The sequence below is a fragment of the Ranitomeya variabilis genome, chromosome 1 (genome assembly GCF_051348905.1).
Source record: "Ranitomeya variabilis isolate aRanVar5 chromosome 1, aRanVar5.hap1, whole genome shotgun sequence".
Taxonomy (NCBI): domain Eukaryota; kingdom Metazoa; phylum Chordata; class Amphibia; order Anura; family Dendrobatidae; genus Ranitomeya; species Ranitomeya variabilis.
Window position 1 is genome coordinate 608212129 of NC_135232.1, and position 24115 is coordinate 608236243.

The following is a 24115-nucleotide window of genomic DNA, read 5'->3' on the forward strand; positions in this document are numbered from 1 at the left end:
TCATGCTGGATGGGCTTTAAGGACGATTTTACATACAGACACACCCCACCCCCTCGCTTATCTGTACGGTCATTTCTGAAAAGGCTATAGCCCTGCAAGTTAACAGACCATTCATGGCTCTCATCCAGCCATGTTTCAGATATCCCCACCATGTCATAATTATGCTCCAACAACATTAATTCTAATTCGTCCATCTTGTTGGCGAGGCTTCTGGCATTAGTATACATGCACTTGATGTTCCTCTCTGTACCTCTATTCTTTCTTAAATTATTAACTGTTCTAACCCCACCCCCCATGCCACCGCCACCCCCAACTTCCTTATTTGTGCCCAGGTCTCTATCTGCCCTATCTTCCCCTCCTATAAATTGAATACCCTCCCCCCAATCCCTAGTTTAAACACTCCTCCATCCTTCTAGCCATTTTCTCCCCCAGCACAGCTGTACCTTTCCCATTGAGGTGCAGCCCATCCCTAGCGTAGAGCCTGTAGCCCACTGAGAAGTCGGCCCAGTTCTGCAGGAACCCAAACCCCTCCTTCCTACACCAATTCTTGAGCCACTTATTAACCTCCCTAATCTCCCATTGCCTCTCTGGTGTGGCACGTGGTATAGGCAGTATTTCGGAAAATACCACGTTGGAGGTCCTTGCTTTCAACTTGCAGCCTAATTCCCTGAAATCAATTTTAAGGACCTTCCACCTACCTCTAACTTTGTCTTTTGAGCCAATGTACACCATGACCGCTGGGTCCTCACCAGCCCCTCCCAGTAATCTGTCCACCCGATCAGCGATGTGTCGGACTCGAGCGCCAGGTAGGCAGCACACCGTCCGACGATCCCCGTTTTTGTGACAGATTGCCCTATCTGTTCCCCTAATAATTGAGTCCCCCACTACCAGCACCTGTCTGGCCTGTACTGCTCTCCTATTTCCCTCCTTACTGTAGCAGTCACTCCTCCGGCTTTCAGAGGGCATGCCTGGCTGCAGCAGTGCTACCCCTGTACTGGCACACCCCTCATTCGCCAACTTAGCAAACGTATTGGGGTGTGCCAGATCAGGACTAGCCTCCCTGGCACTCTTCCCTCTACCCCGCTTTCTGACTGTCACCCAGCTAGCTACTTCACTGTCCTGCAGCTCCATCCTACCATCCCCCCCTCATCTATCCCATTGAGCGTCTGCTCAGTAAGCAGATGACTCCTCTCCATATTGTCTATGGATCTCAGTGTTGCCAGCTGCACATTTAGATCCAGAATCTGGGCTTCCAAATGCACAATGTGCTCACATCTCGCACAGCAGTATGCACCCTCGACCGGCTGATCAAGGACAGCATACATGTGGCAAGATGTGCACTGGATGGCATTAACAATAGTGGAGCACATTTCCTAATGGGGATTGCACCAGACAAAAGCGTTAAATAAAAATAAATACAAAGTATTAATAAAAAACAGACAGCAATTCCTCCCTTGGAAACTCCCTGATTCCAAAGTCACTGAATCACAAGTCACACTTACCGCTGTCCACACTCACTAAGCTGAAGATTTAAAGATTTTTTTTTTCCCTTCAGCAACAATCCACCTTGCTGTTCAATGCTCTACCAAAAAGGACTTGATTCCCAAACAGCTGCCCCTTATAACTCCTTAATTATGAGCCCCCACCCTAAGTTAACCCCTTGTGAATATAGCTACTCCCAATTCAGCAACTCACACCAATTCACTCAAGTATTTGTTAAAGGCTTTCCAAATACCTCCTCACTGAATCACAAGTCACACTTACTGCCGTTCACACTTACGCTCACACTCGCTAAGCTGAAGATTTAAAGATTTTTATTTTTTTTTTCCCTTCAGCAACAATCCACCTTGCTGTTCAATGCTCTACCGCTTAGAATTATCACGAAAAGGTCCATCTTCTTCTCATCAGACCAGAGAATCCTATTTCTCATAGCTCGGGAGTCCTTCATGTGTTTTTTAGCAAACTCTATGCGGGCTTTCATATGTCTTGCACTGAGGAGAGGCTTCCGTCAGGCCACTTTGCCATAAAGGCCCGACTGGTGGAGGGCTGCAGTGATAGTTGACTTTGTGGAACTTTCTCCCATCTCCCTACTGCATCTCTGGAGCTCAGCCACAGTGATCTTGGGGTTCTTCTTTACCTCCCTCACCAAGGCTCTTCTCCCACGATTGCTCAGTTTGGCTGGACGGCCAGGTCTGGGAAGACTTATGGTGGTCCCAAACTTCTTCCATTTAAGGATTATGGAGGCCACTGTGCCCTTAGGAACCTTGAGTACTGCAGAAATTCTGTTGTAACCTTGGCTAGATCTGTGCCTTGCCACAATTCTGTCTCTGAGCTCCTTGGCCAGTTCCTTTGACCTCATGATTCTCATTTGGTCTGACATGCACTGTCAGCTGTGAGGTCTTATATAGACAGGTGTGTGCCTTTCCAAATTAAGTCCTATCAGTTTAATTAAACACAGCTGGCCTACAATGAAGGAGTAGAACCATCTCAAGGAGGATCACAAGGAAATGGACAGCATGTGACTTAAATATGAGTGTCTGAGCAAACGGTCTGAATACTTATGACCCTGTGATATTTCAGTTTTTCTTTTTTATTAAACTTGCAAATAATTCTACATTTCTGTATTTTTCAGTCAAGATGGGATGCAGAGTGTACATTAATGTGAAAAAAATGAACTTTTTGGATTTTACCAAATGGCTGCAATGAAACAAAGAGTGGAAAATGTAAAGGGGTCTGAATACTTTCCATACCCACTGTATCTATCTATCTATCTATCTATCTATCTATCTATCTATCTATCTATCTATCCATCTATCTATTATCTATCTAATTATTATTGCTCTATATCAATTATCTATTATATACTGTATATGTATTGAAGAATGTTTCCTTGGAAAACAATGTGTAAATGACAGAGAATTACTCTATGTAAAATCTCATGTTAAGATTGCATTCGGATGTAAATTGGATTGTACTCGCATAAAAAATGCATTACACTCGTCTAACTCTCGGTAGTGAGAATTGGACCGATTTTTCATACGCTTAGTGTTACTCTTGCCATACTAATACTCCAATCACACCCAGAGCTGCACTATATCTAATACTCCAGTAACATCCAGAGCTGCATAATATTTAATACTCCAGTCACCCCCAGAGCTGCACTATATCTAATACTGCAGTCAGAGGTGGATGAGGGAGAGCGACGCTCTGCAGGTCTCCCCAGGTGTAATCATCTGCAGGATTTATCACTGTCCTCCCATGTCAGGTGTTCTGGGAGGACGGGATCATGTCTGGGTATCGGCACCCGAAGAGTTCTGCTTTAGACTGTCTGCTGAGCTCTTTCCAGATGACCAATGAGACCATCAATATCTGGACCCACTTCTTGCCGACATGGTGAGTAACCCTGTGTGATACTGGCTGCTGAGCCATGCATCTAATCATGTCTGATACTGGCTGCTGAGCCGTGTATCTAATCCTGTGTGATACTGGCTGCAGAGCCGTGCATCTAATCCTGTCTGATACTGTCTTCTGAGCCGTGTATCTAATCCTGTGTGATACTGGCTGCTGAGCCCTGTATCTAATCCTGTCTGATACTGTCTGCTGAGCCGTGTATCTAATACTGTGTGATACTGGCTGCTGAGCCCTGTATGTAATCCTGTGTGATACTGTCTGCTGAGCCCTGTATCTAAACCTGTCTGTTACTGGCTGCTGAACCGTGTATCTAATCCTGTGTGATACTGGCTGCTGAGCAGTGTATCTAATCCTGTGTGATACTGTCTGCTGAGCCATGTATCTAATCCTATCCTGTGTGATACTGGCTGCTGAGCAGTGTATCTAATCCTATCCTGTGTGATACTGTGCTGAGCCATGTATCTAATCCTATCCTGTGTGATACTGGCTGCTGAGCCATGTATCTAAGGCTGCCATCACACTAGCAGTATTTGGTCAGTATTTTACCTCAGTATTTGTAAGCCAAAACCAGGAGTGGGTGATAAATACAGAAATGGAGCATATGTTTCTATTATACTTTTCCTCTAATTGTTCCACTCCTGGTTTTGGCTTACAAATACTGATGTAAAATCCTGACCAAATACCGCTAGTGTGACGGCAGCCTAATCCTATCCTGTGTGATACTGTCTGCTGAGCCATGTATCTAATCCTATCCTGTGTGATACTGGCTGCTGAGCTGTGTATCTAATCCTATCCTGTGTGATACTGTCTGCTGAGCCATGTATCTAATCCTATCCTGTGTGATACTGGCTGCTGAGCCGTGTATCTAATCCTATCCTGTGTGATACTGGCTGCTGAGCCCTGTATTTAATCCTGTGTGATGCTGAGCCCTGTGTGATACTGGCGGCTGAGCTGTATCTAATCTCAGTAGTGTAGTACTCAGTAGCCTCTCCTCTCTCCGCAGGTATTTCCTCTGGAGGTTTCTGCTTCTCTCTCACTCTCTGGACTTTTGGGGGGAGCCGTACAACTGGCCGCTCCTGGTGTACATGCTGCTCGTCTGTCTCTACCCCTTCACCTCCAGTGTTGCGCACACATTCAGCAGCATGTCCGCCCGCGCCCGCCACATCTGCTATTTCCTGGACTATGGAGCCCTGAGCCTCTACAGCCTGGGTATATTCTATATTTTATCTATATACTGTGTATCCTCTGTGTACTGTGCTGTACCTCTACATAATGAGTGTACAATGGGTACAGAAAGTATTCAGACCCCTTTACATTTTTCACTCTTTGTTTCATTGCAGCCATTTGGTACATTCAAACAAGTTAATTTTTTTCTCATTAATATACACTCTGCACCCCATCTTGACTGAAAAAAACAAATGTAGTAATTTTTGCAAATTTATTAAAAAATAAAAAACTGAAATATCACATGGTCATAAGTATTCAGACCCTTTGCTCAATATTGAGTAGAAGCACCCTTTGAGCTAGTACAGCCAAGGCCACCATCAGGGCATTACTGCCCTTACTGTGTGGGGCCCGGTGAGCAGCAGTACAAAAGGGGGCCTGCAGGTCCAGGGCCCCGTTCCTGTGTTTCTACTCATAGGGCCCCAAGTGCTGTGCGCCACAGGCCTGCGGCGCACACATCAGCACACACGCTTTGGCCGGGAGCTGTGCACGACCGTCTAACCTTGACAGCAACCCAGCTCCCTCTCCCTCCATGTTCTCTGTACTTCCGGGTCAGGTCGTCATCACGCACGTGCCGACATGTACAGGACGCTGGAAGCAGAGCTGCGCTGCTGGAGAGCGACTGTGAGGTAAGTATGAAAAACTTTTTTGTTTTCTTTATAAAATGAATTCAGTGGGTGAGTGTGACTGCAAGTGATGAAGTGGGGAGTGTATGTGGGGTGGGGCTACACATGATGGAGTTTGGGGGTTAAAGGAGACTGAACATGAGGAAGTGGGGGGAGTAGGGCTGTACATGATGGAGTGGGGGGTAAGGGGGACTGCACATGATGAAGAGGGAGTGGGGCAGCACATGAAGTGGGGTAAAGGGGACTTGCACATGATGAACTGGGAAAGGGGACTGCACATCATGCAATGGAGGTAAGGGGGACTGCACATGATAAAGGGGGGTAAGAGGGACTGCACATGATAAAGGGGGGTAAGAGGGACTGCATATGATGAAGTTGGGGGGAAGGGGACTGCACATGATGAAATGAAAGGGGGATAGGAGACTGCAAATGATAAAGGGGGAGGGGACGGGGGACTGCAAATGATGAATTCAGTGTGAGGGACGGGGACAGCAATTTAATTGAAGGGGGGGTGGGGAGAGCAAATGATGAATTGAAGGTGGGGGTGGGGGAGCAAATGATCTAGGAGGAGAACAAATAATGAATTTTGAGTGTGGGGGAGTAAATGATGTATTGAATGTGGGGTAGAGCAGTTGATAATGAATAGAGAGTGGGAGAGAAAGACATGACAATGAATTGGGGCGGGGGGCATGTAAATATAATGAATAAGGGTTAGGGTTAGAACAGTAGATACATAGTGGGGGGTATTGAGGATGAAGTGACTGGTAATGAATTGGGGGAAAGAGTACAGGTGCTAATTAATTTATATATTAAATGAGGAAAGTGTCTATTTATAGTTAGTGGGCGCACAGTGGCGGATTATAATTTATATTTGGAATGGTGGGTTGCATAATAACCAATTATATATTGATTTTGGGTGCTCCTCTGTATTCAGAGTGTATTGTAGAAGAAAGGGAAAAAAGTGGGGAATGTGCTCTGGAAGTGGTGCTCTAGGTAACTGTGTTATGTTATGGAGAGAAGTCCTGGCTGGAAGAAGTGACGGCGGTCTGTGCTGGATGAAAAAGAAAAGCAAAGAAGGACTTCAGCTAGAGACATCACTGTTGAGTCAGTGTGTTACCTGTACACTGACACTGTACACTGTGTACTATATACAGAGCTCCTGTGTATAATGTCACTGGTGATCCCTGTATTACCTGTACACTGACACTATATACAGAACTCCTGTGTATAATGTCACTGGTGATCACTGTATTATCTGTACACTGACATTATATGCATAGCTCCTGTGTATGTCACATTGTGATCACTGTATTACCTGTACACTGACACTATACACTGTATACTATATAGAGGTCCTGTGTATAATGTCACTAGTGATCACTGTATTATCTGTACACTGACGCTATACACTGTATACTATATACAGAGCTCCTGTGTACAATATCACCAGTGATCACTGTATTACCTGAACACTGACACTATATACAGAGCTCCTGTGTATAGTGCCACCAGTGATCACTGTATTACCTGTACAGAGTTCCTGTGTACAATGGCACTTAGTATTGTGTTGTTGTTTTTTTTATTAATGATCAGTATTGTAGTAGTCAGTCACTATGTGGTGATAATATGTGATCTGGTCATGGTGTAGTGATAGTTGTTCCTTGTATGTGTTATTCTGTCACTATGTGATGGTAATATGTGGTCAGGCCATGGTGTGGCTGTATTTGTTCCTTGTATGTGGTATTATTCAGTCACTATGTGGTGGTAATATGTGGTCTGGCCATGGTGTGGCGGTATTTGTTCCTTGTGTGTGGTATTATTCAGTCACTATGTGGTGGTAATATGTGGTCTGGCCATGGTGTGGCGGTATTTGTTCCTTGTATGTGGTATTATTCAGTCACTATGTGGTGGTAATATGTGGTCTGGTCATGGTGTGATGATATTTGTCCCTTGTATGTGGTATTATTGGTCATTTAAAAATGTATGTGACTCATTCCCTTAAAGAAAAATACATATAAATATATTTATTTCTAATAGTTTAGAGTAGAGTAGGGCCTCGCCAAAAGAGTCTACCATGTCATGGAGGCAGCTTAAAAATTATTTTGTCCATAACAAAAGCTGCTGGTTATGAATGTTATCTGGTGTTTGATGGGAACTGTTAATATCTGATTCAGGACATGGTGAAGAAGTTGAGTTTTTCCAAGAGTGGGCGGTGGGACGTGGAGGCAGAGCTGGGCTGGAGTCTCAAGGGGGCCTGAAAATGTTGCCAATATGGGGCCCCGAAATTCCTGGTGGTAGCCTTGAGTACAGCCATGAGTCTTTTTGGGAATGATGCAACAAGTTTTTCACACCTGGATTTGGGGATCCTCTGCCATTCTTCAACGATGGTGAACGTTGGTGGACAGCCATTTTCAGGTCGATCCAGAGATGCTCAGATGGGTTTAGGTCAGGGCTCTGGCTGGGCCAATCAAGAATGGTCACAGAGTTGTTCTGAAGTCACTCCTTTGTTATTTTAGCTGCGTGCTTCTTGTTGGAAGGTGAACCTTTGGCCAAGTCTGAGTCCTGAGCACTCTGGAAGAAGTTTTCATCAAGGATATCTCTGTACTTGGCCGCATTCATGTTTCCTTCAATGACAACCAGTCGTCCTGTCCCTGCAGCTGAAAAACACCCCCATAAAATGATGCTGCCACCACGTTTCACTGTTGGGAATGTATTGGGCAGGTGATGAGCAGTGCCTGGTTTTCTTCACACATACCACTTAAAATTATCACTAAAAAGGTCTATCTCATCAGTCCAGAGAATCTTATTTCTCATAGTCTGGGAGTCCTTCATGTGTTTTTTAGTAACCTCTATGCGGGCTTTCATATGTCTTGCACTGAGGAGAGGCTTCCGTCGGGCCACTCTGCCATAAAGGCCCGACTGGTGGAGGGCTGCAGTGATAGTTGACTTTGTGGAACATTCTCCCATCTCCGTACTGCATTTCTGGAGCTCAGCCACAGTGATCTTGGGGTTCTTCTTTACCTCCCTCACCAAGGCTCTTCTCCCACGATTGCTCAGTTTGGCTGGACGGCCAGGTCTAGGAAGACTCCTGTAGTCCCAACTTCTTCCATTTAGGGATTATGGAGGCCACTATGCTCTTAGGAACCTTGAGTACTACAAAAATTCTGTTGTAACCTTGGCCAGATCTGTGCCTTGCCACAATTCTGTCTTTGAGCTCCTTGGCCAGTTCCTTTGACCTCATGATTCTCATTTGGTCTGACATGCACTATGTCTTATATAGACAGGTGTGTGCCTTTCCAAATCAAGTCCTATCAGTTTAATTAAACACATCTGGACTCAAATGAAGGTGTAGAATAGTGATGAGCGAATATACTCGTTACTCGAGATTTCTCGAGCACGCTCGGGTGTCCTCCGAGTATTTTTTAGTGCTCGGAGATTTAGTTTTCATCGCCGCAGCTGAATGATTTACATCTGTTAGCCAGCATAAGTACATGTGGGGGTTGCCTGGTTTCTAGGGAATCCCCACATGTAATCAAGCTGGCTAAGAGATATAAATCATTCAGCTGAGGTGAGGAAAATGAAATCACGTGAGCGTGCTCGAGAAATCTTGAGTAACGAGTATATTCGCTCATCACTAGTGTAGATCCATCTCAAGGAGTATTGCAAGGAAATGGACAGCATGTGACTTAAATATGAGTGTCTGAGCAAAGGGTCGGAATACTTATGACCATGTGATATTTCAGTTTTTCTTTTTTAATAAACATGAAAAATTTCTACATTTCTGTTTTTTTTTCAGTCAAGATGGGGTGCAGAGTGTACATTAATGAGAAAAAAAATGAACTTTTTTGAATTCACCAAATGGCTGCAATGAAATAGAGTGAAAAATTTGAAGGGGTCTGAATAATTTCCATACCCACTGTATGCTGGGCTCAACCTCTATATACTGAGCATATGCTGTTCTGCACCTCTATATACTGAGTGTATGCTGTGCTGTACCTCTACATACTGAGCGTATGCTGTGTTATACCTCTATATACTGAGCAAGCGTATGCTGTGTTGTACCTCCATATTTTTAGTGTATGCTGTGCTGTTTCTCTATATATGGAGTGTATGCTGTGCTGTACCTCTATATATTGAGCGTATGCTGTGCTGTACCTCTATATACTGAGCATATGTTGTGCTGTACCTCTATATACTGAGCGTATGCTGTGCTGTACCGCTATATATGGAGCGTATGCTGTGCTGTACCTCTATATACTGAACTTATGCTGTGCTATACCTCCATATACTGAACATATGGTGTGCTGTACCTCTACAGTTACGTCCATATATATTTGGACAGAGACAACATTTTTCTAATTTTGGTTACAGACATTACGACAATGAATTTTAAACAAAACAATTCAGATGCAGGTGAAGTTCAGACTTTCAGCTTTCATTTGAGGGTATCCACATTAAAATTGGATGAAGGGTTTAGGAGTTTCAGCTCCTTAACATGTGCCACCCTGTTTTTAAAGGGACCAAAAGTAATTGGACAATTGGCTCCAAGGCTATTTCATGGACAGGTGTGGGCAATCCCTTCGTTATTTCATTCTCAATTAAGCAGATAAAAGGCCTGGAGTTGATTTGAGGTGTGGTGCTTGCATTTGGAAGGTTTTGCTGTGAAGTAAACATTCGGTCAAAGGAGCTCTCCATGCAGGTGAAACAAGCCATCCTTAAGCTGCGAAAACAGAAAAAACCCATCCGAGAAATTGTTACAATATTAGGAGTGGCAAAATCTACAGTTTGGTACATCCTGAGAAAGAAAGAAAGCACTGGTGAACTCATCAATGCGAAAAGACCTGGGCGCCCACGGAAGACAACAGTGGTGGGTGATCGCAGAATAATCTCCATGGTGAAGAGAAACCCCTTCACAACAGTCGACCAAGTGACCAACACTCTCCAGGAGGTAGGCACATCAATATCCAAATCTACCATAAAGAGAAGTCTGCATGAAAGTAAATACAGAGGGTTCACTGCACGGTGCAAGCCGCTCATAAGCATCAAGAATAAAAAGGCTAGACTGGACTTTGCTAAAAAACATCTAAAAAAGCCAGCACAGTTCTGGAAGAACATTCTTTGGACAGATGAAACCAAGATCAACCTCTACCAGAATAATGGAAAGAGAAAAGTATAGCGAAGGCGGGGTACAGCTCATGATCCAAAGCATACCACATCATCGGTAAAACACGGCGGAGGCAGTGTGATGGCTTGGGCATGCATGGCTGCCAGTGGCACTGGGTCACTAGTGTTTATTGATGATGTGACACAGGACAGAAGCTGCCAAATGAATTCTGAGGTATTCGGAGCCATACTGTGTGCTCAGATCCAGCCAAATGCAGCCAAACTGATTGGTCGTCGTTTCATACTACAGATGGACAATGACCCAAAACATGAAGCCAAAGCAACCCAGGAGTTAATTAAATCAAAGAAGTGGAATATTCTTGAATGGCCAAGTCAGTCACCTGATCTCAACCCAATTGAGCATGCATTTCACTTGTTAAAGACTAAACTTCAGACAGAAAGGCCCACAAACAAACAGCAACTGAAGACCACCGCAGTGAAGGCCTGGCAGAGCATCAAAAAGGAGGAAACACAGCGTCTGGTGATGTCCATGAGTTCAAGACTTCAGGCAGTCATTGGCAACAAAGGGTTTTCAACCAAGTACTAGAAATTAACACTTTATTTAAAAATATTTAATCTGTCTAATTACTTTTGATCCCTTTAAAATCAGGGTGGCACATGTTAAGGAGCTGAAACTCCTAAACCCTTCATCCAATTTTAATGTGGATACCCTCAAATGAAAGCTGAAAGTCTGAACTTCAACTGCATCTGAATTGTTTTCTTTAAAATTCATTGTGGTAATGTCTATAACCAAAATTAGAAAAATGTTGTCTCTGTCCAAATATATATGGACTTAACTGTATATACCGAGTGTATGCTGTGCTGTACCTCTATATACTGAACTTATGCTGTGCTGTACCTCTATATACTGAGCATATGCTGTGCTATACCTCTATATATCGAGGTCATGCACAGCACCTCAGTGGTTGTGTCTCACCATACTGCTTTGATTTCTGCAGGTTGCGCTTTTACGTACGGAGCGTATGTGATGCCAGATCGTTGGATTAATTGCGCCCTGCACCAATACTACGTCCCCATCGCTGCATTTAACACCTTCATCTGCACCGGCCTTTCCTGCTACTCCCGGTACGGAGAGGAGTCGGTCTGCCATTATACACATAGTGCAGCGTGACGGCAGCTTCTGTCATAATAGGTCACTGCCTTGATGCTGTCGTCCAATCTTTGGGGTCATGTAAAGTACACGTCCCTTTAGTACCTTCCATTAAGCATCCCGACAAGGTCACATTTTCCCCGGTAGCCTCACAGATCATGTTTCTTCTATTTATTGCAGGTTTCTGGAGGTTCATCGACCCTCTCTCAGTAAATTCCTACGCACGGCGGCCTTCGTTCACCCTTTCGTTTTTGACAACATCCCTCTATTTTATCGGGTAAGATATTCTGTGGACAGTACTGAGACATGCTACTAGGGGCTGTAATGGCCATGATCTGGGATCCTGAGACATCGGGGGCTCGTCTACTATCTTGAGACCTTGGGGACTCACCGAAGATCCTGAGAGTTTTATGACTCATCTGAGGCACTGGGGGCTCATCTAGGATCCCGAGACATTGGGGGCTCATCTGGGATCCCGAGACATTGGGGGTTCATCTGGGATCCCAAGACACTGGGGACTCGCCTAAGATCCTGAGACATTGGTGGCTGATCTGGGATTCTGAGACATTGGGGTTAATCTGGGATCCCGAGACATTGGGGGTTCATCTGGGATCCCAAGACACTGGGGACTCACCTAGGATTCCGAGACATTGGGGGCTCACCTAGGATCCTGACACATTGGGGGCTAACATAGGATCCCGACACATTGGGGGCTCACGATAGAGACATTGGGAGCTCATCTGCAATCCGGAGACGCTGGGGTTTCATCTGGGATCCCCATACGCTGGGGGCTCATCTGGGATCCTGAGACGTTGAAGGCTTATCTGGGATCGCGAGATGTTGGGGTTTCATCTGGGATCCCAAGACATTCAGGGCTCACCTAGGATCCTGACAGATTGGGGGCTCACTTAGGATATCGAGACATTGGGGGCTCACCTAGGATCCCGAGACATTGGGAGCTCACTTAGGATATTGAGACATTGGGGGCTCATCTGGGATCCCGAGATGCTGGGGTTTCATCTGGGATCCCGAGACGTTGGGGGCTCATCTACTATACTGAGACATTGAAGGCTTATCTGGGATCGCGAGACATTGGAAGCTCATCTGGGACCTAGAAACTTTTGAGACCACAGTATAATGCACGTTCTCACCCCCCCGTGGGTCCGTGTCCCTCTGTCCCGCAGCTCCTGTTCTGTTTTGGTGAAGACTGCAACTGGAATGAGGCCGTCTCTCTCCACCTTTATCATCTCTTTTTCGCTTTCCTGACCGGATTCCTCTTCGCTTCTCATCTACCAGAACGACTGGCGCCTGGGCGTTTTGACTATTTTGGTAAAATGTGACCCTGGAGTGTAGGAAAATGGTGTGTAGTAGACAGATGAATGAGTGGAATAATTTGGTGTTGGCTTTTCTTCTCCTTGTAGGTCATAGCCACCAGCTTTTCCATGTCTGTGCCGTTTTGGGCACACACTTCCAGATGGAAGCCGTGCTCTCTGACCGTTCATCTCGCCAAGCCTGGCTCAGTTCTCATTCTGAAGCCGACTCGCTCGCCAGCACCTTGGGCGTTGTAGTCACTTCAGTCCTTGGAAATGTCATCCTCATCTGCTTCTTCACTGCCACCTTGCTGTGGTCTCCAAGAGCCAACTCCATTCTTCACCATCACACCACCTGCGAGGCTAAAGTGAAGGAACGTTGACCCTAATGCGCAACATCAGAACTTAAAAGAAGAGCTAGTGTTCATCTCAGTACTAATAGCCATGGTGGGTCTATAGTCCACATCTGTTTCAGTGCCACGCGTTTTTTTTGGGGGGGGCTGATGCTTGAGGCTAGAAAAGTAAATTTACAGCAGCACAGATGATATGAGTTCCTTAGAGAAGTCTCTGTGATCTGTATATTGTGTAAGAATGACATGATATTGGGGGCTAGTCCCAGATATTGACATATTGAGGGCTCATCGAGTTATTTTCAGCATTGGTGGGTCGTCTAAAAAAAAATGGCTGGAGGAACAAGAGCAGGAACAAGGGATGTTGAATGGAATTATGGAGAAAGGCTGTGTGTAATAATGGTGGATCAGTCCCTGGTGGAGGGGCTGGACTAGCGTTTCGGATCAGTATATAGGTTTTTTTGCATGTGAGTTTTAGGGACGTTTTTTAAGAAGGATTTATGGGATAGATATTTTGAATATGGAGAGGAACGGCCATTTTATATCCTTAAATGCCCTTTGGGGAGCATTGGTTATAGAATAAATATAATAAATCCTGCACCAGGCTGTGACCAGAAGAGCTGGCCATTACTTTCTCAGCTTAAAGATACAGAACTCCTATTTGTTAGCACTCTAAGCGCCATCTTGTGGTGAGAGTCCCGTATTGCAGTTTATAAAGTAGCTATGCCTTTCAAGCGTTGTAGACCCCCATACACATTAGTGCCCTGTTGTTCTCATTGGGCCCAGCTGACTATCTCATGTTTAAGTTTCCCCGGACAGACAATATCAAGAGAAAAAAAAGGACATGCCGAATTTCAATGCCTGAACCTTTTCTGCCAGATGCTGCTCCCCAAACATAGGAAGACTTGCCATGCTGGGGCCCCCTGTAAGGTCCTATAATGGCAGCATTCCCCCATTTCAGGGGGTCCCCCAGTAGTGGTGACAGTTCTGTGCCTTCGGCTGGATGTTATAATCACTAACAGCAGGAAATATTGTCATCTTCTCATTTTTTTTACTATACGGTCGTTTTTCTAAAAAAATGTATTTTTTATAATTTTTTGTGTCGATCATTAACTCTTTGATTACAGGGGTTGGGCTTCACATTACACTTTTGGCCTCAGATACTGCTTCCATATATGAGCCCCCCATCGCTATATGACATGAAGGGGCCATTTCTTACCGTAGATTATGTATTGCAGTTGGGGTCCTTATGACAGACTCTCAGCAGTGGTTGTTTACAGAGGCAGGAGGCAACGTCTTCCCCCAAAAAAATGAAGGATTGCATCCTGAAATTTGTGGAAACCTCCATTTTGCTCTGCATATAACTGGAAACTGCTACCCTTCTACCAGGAAGGGCACAGTTAGGATGGTCAGTCACCCCCCAGGTGCCTTGTAATAATATACTGTAACAATGGTAATACCGTCGGGCATTAAATGAGTTCTGAATCTCATGTGTCTGTGTGGATTTCTACAAATCATAGAGATATTCATAACATTTTTATTTCATTTTAGAATATTTTTTATTTTACTGTATTCATATTGGTACAGAAAAGCAGTAATGGCATGACATAGGCGAGCTTGTGACCCCTCCAGCAAGGAAAAGGTTACCAGGGGAGGATAGGGGTGCACGCATACAGCAATGGAGAGACAGAGACCGGCCTGCAGAGTTTAATTCTGTGTCCATTCTAGACATCGGCGGGGAGTGCTGGGTGCAGATCGGATCAGGGGTGTACGTGGTGCGTCACACCGGCCCATAGAATCTCCTGTACGCCTCTGGGAATCCAATGTCGTCAGCAAGCTCATCACAGTCCGGATTCAGCTCGCACACCTCTCTCTGTGCCTCCAACGGAGATCTCACTGCCGCCCCATATATCCTATGGAAGGGGGGGGGGGGGGGTTTAAGACAAGCTTAGCCATATGGCGGTATCACTCCATAGGATTAGCTCCTTCACTCTCTGTCTGCTGAAATTCCCACCATCATCATGGGTGACTTCATCATCTCCATTAACACCCACCAGTCAGCAGCCTCCAAACTCCTGTCCCTTAAAGGGAACCTGTCACCTGAATTTGGCGGGACCAGTTTTGGGTCATATGGGCGGGGTTTTCGAGTGTTTGATTCACCCTTTCCTTACCCGCTGGCTGCAATATTGGATTGAAGTTCATTCTCTGTCCTCCATAGTACACGCCTGCGTAAGGCAAGATTGCCTTGAGCAGGCGTGTACTCCGGAGGACAGAGAATGAACTTCAATCCAATATTGCGGCCAGCATGCAGCCAGCGGGTAAGAAAAGGGTGAATCAAACACCTGAAAACCCCGCCCATATGACCCAAAACTGGTCCCGCCAAATTCAGGTGACAGGTTCCCTTTAAGTTATCTTTTGGACTTACTCAGTGGTTCACCTCAGCCACCCACACAGACGGACATATATTAGACCTGGTCTTCACCCATTTCTGCTCCCTATCTAACTTCACCACCTCCCCTCTCCCTCTATCCGACCACCATCTGCTCACTTTCTCATACCTGTCCTCCTCACCTGTCACCCATGTCCAGCAACATGCGCACCCCTGCAGAAACCTCGCACATCTAGACCCTTGCACACTCTGACTCTATTCAGCCACTGTCATCCATATCCTCACTCCACGACACAGACACTGCTTTCTACAATGCCACTCTTGCATTAGCCATCGACTCAGTCACCCGTCATGCATAGCAGAGTGCGACGAATCAATAGACAACCCTGGCACAATAACATCACTAAAAAGCTCCTGCAAGTATCCAGAATCACGGAACGGCGGAAGAAAACGCATTCGCAAGATGATTTCACTGCACTCAAACAAGCAACACTCGCAATCAAATCAGCTCTCACCTCTGCTAAACAGGCCTACTTCACAACCCTCCTATCTTCCTTATCCCACAACCCAAAACAGTTGTTCAACACTTTTAACTCCCTCCTTCGCCCACCACTGCCCCCTCTGACTTCCTTAATCTCTGCTGAGGACTGCCACACACTTCAAAAATAAGATAGACCAAACAAGGCAAGTCTTTGTTGTCAAACCACCACAAGCCCTTTCTGTGAGAGACCAATGCCCAAACCCCATAACTTCCCTCTCCAAAATCACTGAAGGACAGCTTGCTCATCTTCTCTCCAAATCACACCTCACCACTTGTGCTCTTGACCCCATCCCACCTCCTCCCCAACCTCACCACCACACTTATCTCATCCCTAACACATCTCTTGAACCTATCACTACCTTCTGGCAGCTTCCCTTCTGCTTTCACACATGCCACAATCACCCCTATCCTCAAAAAGCCTTCCCTTGACCCGAGCGCTATGTCCAGCTACCGCCCCATATCTTTGATCCCATTTGCATCCAAACTCCTTGAGCAGCACGTCCATGCTGAACTTTCCTCTCACTTTGCATCTAAGGCTACTTTCACACTAGCGTCGTGCACTGCACGTCGCAATGCGTCGTTGTGGATAAAAAAACGCATCCTGCAAAGTTGCTCGCAGGATGCGTTTTTTCTCCATAGACTTATTAGCGATGCAGTGCCACACGTCGTAACCGTCGTGCGACGGTTGCGCCGTGTTTTGGCGCACCGCCACCACAAAAAACGTTACATGTAACTTTTTCTGTGCGTCGAGACCGCCATTTTCAAACGCGCATGCGCGGCTGAAACTCCGCCCCCTCCTCCCCGGACCTTGGAATGGGGCAGCGGAAGCGTCGTAAGACTGCTTCCGCTGCCAACGACGGGCATTTTTTGCACAGTATGCCTCGGGCCGACGCAGCGCGACAGCCCCGTACCGACGCTAGTGTGAAAGCAGCCTAACTCTCTCTTCGACAATCTACAATCTGGCTTCCGTCCCCACCATTCCACCGAGACTGCCCTGACCAAAATTACTAAGGACTTACTTACAGCCAAAGCTAACAGACAATTCTCTATACTCCTCCTCCTAGACCTGTCCTCTGCCTTCGACACAGTTGACCACTGCCTCCTACCACAGATCCTCTCTTCCTTTGGTGTGAAAGACCTCGCCCTATCCTGGATCTCCCCATACCTCACCAACTGCACATTTAGTGATTCCTACTCCCATACTACCTCTTCATTTTGCCCCCTCTCTGTTGGTGTTCCTCAAGGCTCTGTCCTAGGACCTCTTCTCAATCTATACCCTTGGCCTGGGACAAATTATAAAGTCCTATGGCTTCCAGTACCATCTATATGCCGATGACACTCAGATCTACCTCTCTGGCCCAGATGTCACCTCTCTGCTCTCCAAAATCCCGGAGTGTCTATCAGCCATATCCTCCTTCTCCTCTTGCTTCCTCAAACTCAATGTGGACAAAACTGAACAAATCTTCCCTCCATCTCGCATATCTTCGCTACCTGATCCATCTATCACAATAAATGAATTCACACTTTCCCCCGTCCCGGTAATCCACTGCCTCGGAGTAATCCTTGACCCTGCCCTTTAAACTGCACATTTAAGCTCTCGTCACCTCCTGTCACCTCCAGCTCAAAAATATTTCCAGAATCCGTCCTTTCCTCAACCCTCACTCTACCAAAATGCTTGTGCATGGCCTCATCTCCCGCCTCACCTACTGCAACATCGTCCTTTGCGGCCTATCCTCTAAGGCAGTGTTCCCCAAGTTCGGTCCTCAAGAGCCACCAACGGGTCATGTTTTCAGGATTTCCTTAGTATTTGCCCAGGTGAGAATTCCATCATCTAGACAAGCAACAATTCCATCACCTGGGCCATACTAAGGAAATCCTGAAAACACGACCTGTTGGTGGCTCTTGAGGACTGGAGTTGGGGAACACTGCTCTAAGGATATGTGCACACGTTGCGGATTCGTGTGTGGATTTTTCTGTGCAGAATCTGAAAATACGCAGGTAAAACGCCCTGCGTTTTACAGGTGTTTTCACATGCGTTTTTACACCTGCGTTTTTACACCTGCAGATTCCAATTATGGAGCTGATGTAAAACGCAGCGGAATCCGCACAAAGAATTGACATGCTGCGGAAAATAAACCGCAGCGTTTCCTCGTGTTTTCTTCCGCAGCATGTGCACCACATTGAAAACTGCGGCAAATCCGCAGCATCAAATCCGCTACGGATCCGCAGCCAAATCCGCAATGTGTGCAGATACCCTAACACTCTCGCACCCCTCCAGTCCATCCTTAACTCTGCTGCCCGACTAATTAATCTCTCTCCTCGCTACACTCCTACTTCCCCTCTTTGCAAATCCCTTCACTGGCTCCCAATTTCCCAGCGTATCCAGTTTAACCTACTAACACTGACCAACAAAGCCATCCATAACCTTTCTCCTCCATATACAGTACAGACCAAAAGTTTGGACACACCTTCTCATTTAAAGATTTTTCTGTATTTTCATGACTATGAAATTGTACATTCACACTGAAGGCATCAAAACTATGAATTAACACATGTGGAATTATATACGTAACAAAAAAGTGTGAAACAACTGAAAATATGTCTTATATTCTAGGTTCTTCAAAGTAGCCACCTTTTGCTTTGATGACTGCTTTGCACACTCTTGGCATTCTCTTGATGAGCTTCAAGAGGTAGTCACCGGGAATGGTTTTCACTTCACAGGTGTGCCCTGTCAGGTTTAATAAGTGGGATTTCTCACCTTGTAAATGGGGTTGGGACCATCAGTTGTGTTGAGCAGAAGTCTGGTGGATACACAGCTGATAGTCCTACTGAATAGACTGTTAGAATTTGTATTATTAGCAGCTCAGATTAGAGACCAGGTCAATGCCACACAGAGTTCTAGCAGCAGACACATCTCTACAACAACTGCTAAGAGGAGACTTTGTGCAGCAGGCCTTCATGGTAAAATAGCTGCTAGGAAACCACTGCTAAGGACAGGCAACAAGCAGAAGAGACTGGTTTGGGCTAAAGAACACAAGGAATGGACATTAGACCAGTGGAAATCTGTGCTTTGGTCTGATGAGTCCAAATTTGAGATCTTTGGTTCCAACCACCGTGTCTTTGTGCGACACAGGAAAGGTGAACGGATGGACTCTGCATGCCTGTTTCCCACCGTGAAGCATGGAGGAGGAGGTGTGATGGTGTGGGGGTGCTTTGCTGGTGACACTGTTGGGAATTTATTCAAAAATGAAGGCATACTGAACCAGCATGGCTACCACAGCATCTTGCAGCGGCATGCTATTCCATCCGGTTTGCGTTTAGTTGGACCATCATTTATTTTTCAACAGGACAATGACCCCAAACACACCTCCAGGGTGTGTAAGGGCTATTTGACAAAGAAGGAGAGTGATGGATGCTACGCCAGATGACCTGGCCTCCACAGTCACCAGACCTGAACCCAATCGAGATGGTTTGTGGTGAGCTGGACCGTTGAGTGAAGGCAAAAGGGCCAACAAGTGCCAAGCATCTCTGGGAACTCCTTCAAGATTGTTGGAAGACCATTTCCGGTGACTACCTCTTGAAGCTCATCAAGAGAATGCCAAGAGTGTGCAAAGCAGTCATCAAAGCAAAAGAGCTACTTTGAAGAACCTAGAATATAAGACATTTTCAGTTGTTTCACACTTTTTTGTTAAGTATATAATTCCACATGTGTTCATTCATAGTTTTGATGCCTTCAGTGTGAATTTACAATTTTCATAGTCATGAAAATACAGAAAAATCTTTAAATGAGGAGTGTCCAAACTTTTTGTCTGTACTGTATTTCCATACTAATCTCCCGATATCATCCCTCATGTAATCTCCGGTCCTCCCAAGACCTTCTCTCCTCCACGCTTATTCGCTCCTCACCCAATCGCCTCCAAGACTTCTCTCGAATATCCCCCATCATCTGGAATCCTGTGCCCCAACATGTCCTGTTATCCACCACATTTGGATCCTTCAAATGGAACCTGAAAACCCACCTCTTCAAAGAAGCTTACAACCTGTAATGATTACACGGCCACCTCAACACCATGTGAGCTACTGCAACCCTCGACCTACTCTCTCCTTCCCCATAATCCTGTAGAATGTAATCTCCCAAGGGCAGGGTCCTCTCCCCTCTGTACCAGTCTGCCATTGTTACCTTTGTTTACTGTATGTGATATTTGTATTTTGATGTAACCTCTTCTCATGTACAGCATCATGGAATTAATGGTGCTATATAAATAAATAATAATAGGATTAGATACACTAAACTTACACATTGTGGATGTTGCGTCGATGTCGTCTGGCAAAATTAGCAGATTCAGGTCTAGAGATGAAAGCTGAAGGTGGGAACAAGGGAGATAAGGTGAGAAATCGCAATTCACCATAGTCAGGACTGAACATGGAAGCACGGCATTGCTCCCTCCTACAGGGTGTGTGGACCCTGCACGGCGTATCCCCCTCTTACAGGGTGTGCGAACCCTGCACAGCGTCTCCCCCTCTTACAGGGTGTGCAGACCCTGCACAGCTTCACCCTCTTCCCTAATGGATAGATGCTGCACAGTACCACTCCTAATACTATATGCATGGACGCTGCACCGCACCACCTCTCCTACCGTATGTATAGACATTACAAAGTACCACATCTCTCATTCTGTAAATATGAACTCTATATATGAAAGAGGCAGTACTGTGTAGCATCTCTACATCCAGAATGAGAGAAGTGGCACTGTGCGGCGTCTATACGTAAGGTAGGGGAGCAGTGGCACTGTGCGGCATCTATACGTAAGGTAGGGGAGCAGGGGCACTGTGCGGCATCTATACGTAAGGTAGGGGAGCAGTGGCACTGTGCGGCATCTATACGTAAGGTAGGGGAGCAGTGGCACTGTGCGGCATCTATACGTAAGGTAGGGGAGCAGTGGCACTGTGCGGCATCTATACGTAAGGTAGGGGAGCAGTGGCACTGTGCGGCGTCTATACGTAAGGTAGGGGAGCAGGGGCAGTGCGGCATCTATACGTAAGGTAGGGGAGCAGTGGCACTGTGCGGCATCTATACGTAAGGTAGGGGAGCAGTGGCACTGTGCGGCATCTATACGTAAGGTAGGGGAGCAGGGGCACTGTGCGGCATCTATACGTAAGGTAGGGGAGCAGTGGCACTGTGCAGCGTCTATACGTAAGGTAGGGGAGCAGGGGCACTGTGCGGCATCTATACGTAAGGTAGGGGAGCAGTGGCACTGTGCGGCATCTATAAGTAAGGTAGGGGAGCAGTGGCACTGTGCAGTACTCGTACAGAATATATATGGTACAGTGGTGTTCAAAAGTCCTGCATAGGCATGAAGAAAACTATGTTTCATACTTCTGCATCTCTACAGTGAAACTGGTGGAACATATGGAACATATGTTTTTGTAATCCCTCATTGTATGCCATACGCATTTTTGAATGTCCCAAGTGTATAAATTGTTATGGTATGCGCATTTTTGATAATTTTTTTTACAGCATAACCATACCTACACCAGTAGTGTGTAGAATGGTGAACAGGCTTCTAAGATCATTAACTTCCAATGCAAGTTCACACAGACTTAAATTTAACTTTTTAAGATTTATTATTTTTTATTTCAGAGTCCTGAAAAGGGCCTTTTGAGTGCATCTTTAGCTTCTAATACTTTATTGGCCAGCCTTTGCTCTTGAGCACCAGCTTGCATCTCTGTGGCATTGAGTGAACAAGCTTCTGCAGATGTTCACGAGTGATGATGTGGTTCCAGGCCTGTATCAGAGCCTCAATCACCTCACTCACACAGCTCAAACACTCTGGCTTGTACTCTTCATGTGGGAAACTTCTCACATAAGATTTGCCATCATTTCCTAAAATGCAAAAAGTGCGTTCATCACTAAATAGCACTTTTTCCCACTCCTCCTTCCTCCATTTTAAATATTTCAATGCCCACAGTTTTCGCCTTTGTCTTTGTATGGATGTCATCAATGGCTTCTTTCGGGCCTTGCACCCTCTCAATCCTGCTTCCAAACATCTCTTCCTAACAGTTGATGTTGCTACCTCAATATTGCACTTTTCTTGCCATTCTCGCAGAAGCTGAGGAGAGGTGAGCTTTCGATTGGCAAGGGATGTTTTTATCAGTACTCTATCCTCCCTTTTAGTTGACTTTCTGGGCCGACCAGATCTGGGCCTGTCCTGGGTAATTCCAAGCTGCTTATGTTTCTGCAAAATTCTTACGACTGTACTCTGATTACAGCCGACCTTCCTTGCGATCTGGGGGCCAGTATAACCCTCTTCATGTAGCACCACAACTCGCACACGATCCTCCGCTGACACAAATCTGAAGGCTCCCATCATAAAACTCTACAGTATGATTCACTAGATAGACCAACACATAAAACAAACAAACAAAGCAGCAGATGTGATGCAATGTAATGCAATGTGATTGGCTGCCATATCCAGGTTATGATTGGTCACAAGAACCTCATCTGTGATTGGCTAATTTTGGATCTGAAGCTGTACAATATTTAGTTGTGCTTTCAATTCCCATATTGTTGCAATAATTTCAGGCAAAACTGCTTCAAAAGCTAAAAATATTACAGGGAGAGAATGCAAAATTGTATTCTGAACAAAACCATATATAATATGTCATATTAGCATCGAAGATATTCAACAGAAAACGTTTAAAACTTGAAAAATCTATTTATCCTATACCTATGCAGGACTTTTGAACACCACTGTACTTTTCACACCTGATGCATGAACATACATGGACTGCACAATATTAAGTTTCACTCCCTATGATTCTACGTGTGTGTGTAGACCCTCCCCTCAGGATTGTCTGTGCGTATATAGGTACAGACCCCGCACAAGAGCACCAAGTTCTCATCCTCGCCAGAGGCTCAATCAGACAGCACGTAATCAGAACCATAGACCTGGGTGTGGTACTAACCTTGTGAGCGGGGAGAATCGGCCACGTTGCTGTGATCTGGACCTACAACCAGGGATACACTGAGGTTATATCTTCCGTTCTCTGTGCAGGGACATCATACATACAGGCGGCACTGCCAATCAACCAGCACAGGCACCGATTGGTCATGTCTGCTCTGTAGTGACAGGATAGCCAATTGAAACGCTCCGTACACAGTAGACATCACCAATCGCTCCTGTAAGGTACAGAGATGCTCAGGCACCTATGTGTGATGCATCGGTCACGTCTGCCCCTTATATACAGGTTGTGACTATGGAGGTATATGCTCATACACACCCAACTCTGAAATAGATAATCCCTTTAAGTCAATGTTGTGCAGTCACGCCGAGTAAGATGTCATTCATAATATCCCCAGATGTCTCCATATAATGGTGACTTACGTACCGCGATGCCCCAGGACCAGGGCGACCACCCCGAGGAGAACAGCCAAGGTAAGGAGTCTCATGGCGGTGCGACTTCTCTGTCCACTGATCGCCCGGAGCCACCGTACCAAGTACTTATACCCCGCATCCCTGGTGGAGGGGCCCTGCTCAGCGCCAGGGGGTTTACAGCATCGGGCAACTCTACAGCATCCAAATATAAAATCTGCAAGCTTCTTGGCCAACATCAGCCCTGCGGAGTTAACCCCCTACTCTACTCTACATAAATGATCACCAGGCTTCATTGTACGTTGTGGATAAGCCCAATTTTAACCTTTAAGAGACACCATTGCTTAAAACCACAAGAGTTGCACCTACAGGTGCCAGACTAAAAAATGTTCCGAACTATCGGACTGAAAATGTTAAATTAGAGGACAGATCCCTGCGCTGTGGGAATAAGACTCCTAAGCCATGGCAGCCATTGTCAAGTCTTTTCCAGATGATGAAGGGTTAAGAAAGGAGACTAATGCATTATAACCTTATAATAACACGGTCAGAAACCGCATCAGCAACATAGAATTATCCGCTGCTCATCTCCCCTGTTATTAACACGAGCAAGGAAACGT

General features: G+C 45.7%; 2 protein-coding genes across 5 annotated transcripts in view; one reads left to right on the forward strand and one right to left on the reverse strand.

Moving 5' to 3' along the window:
* The window catches only part of PAQR6 (progestin and adipoQ receptor family member 6), a 39423-nt gene extending 24743 nt beyond the window's left edge, over positions 1–14680 (forward strand). For 3 of the 4 annotated variants that reach the window (XM_077260521.1, XM_077260523.1, XM_077260522.1), the window contains 6 exons: positions 3266–3393; positions 4415–4620; positions 11384–11510; positions 11716–11812; positions 12720–12864; positions 12957–14680. In XM_077260521.1, the coding sequence (XP_077116636.1) occupies positions 3266–3393; positions 4415–4620; positions 11384–11510; positions 11716–11812; positions 12720–12864; positions 12957–13228 (975 nt within the window). In that variant the 3' untranslated portion in view covers positions 13229–14680. Of the gene's footprint in view, positions 1–2637; positions 2732–3265; positions 3394–4414; positions 4621–11383; positions 11511–11715; positions 11813–12719; positions 12865–12956 lie in introns of those variants that run through there. The other variant, XM_077260524.1, reaches the window with a different exon arrangement.
* Positions 14681–14729: 49 nt separating this feature from the next.
* Positions 14730–23649, reverse strand: BGLAP (bone gamma-carboxyglutamate protein). Its single transcript, XM_077260536.1, has 4 exons — positions 23515–23649; positions 23092–23133; positions 20423–20486; positions 14730–15108 (listed from the first exon to the last, which is right to left on the reverse strand). Exons 1-4 carry the CDS (start codon positions 23573–23575, stop codon positions 14976–14978), a joined length of 300 nt encoding a protein of 99 aa, XP_077116651.1. The 5' UTR covers positions 23576–23649; the 3' UTR covers positions 14730–14975.
* Between the last annotated feature and the right edge of the window lie 466 nt (positions 23650–24115).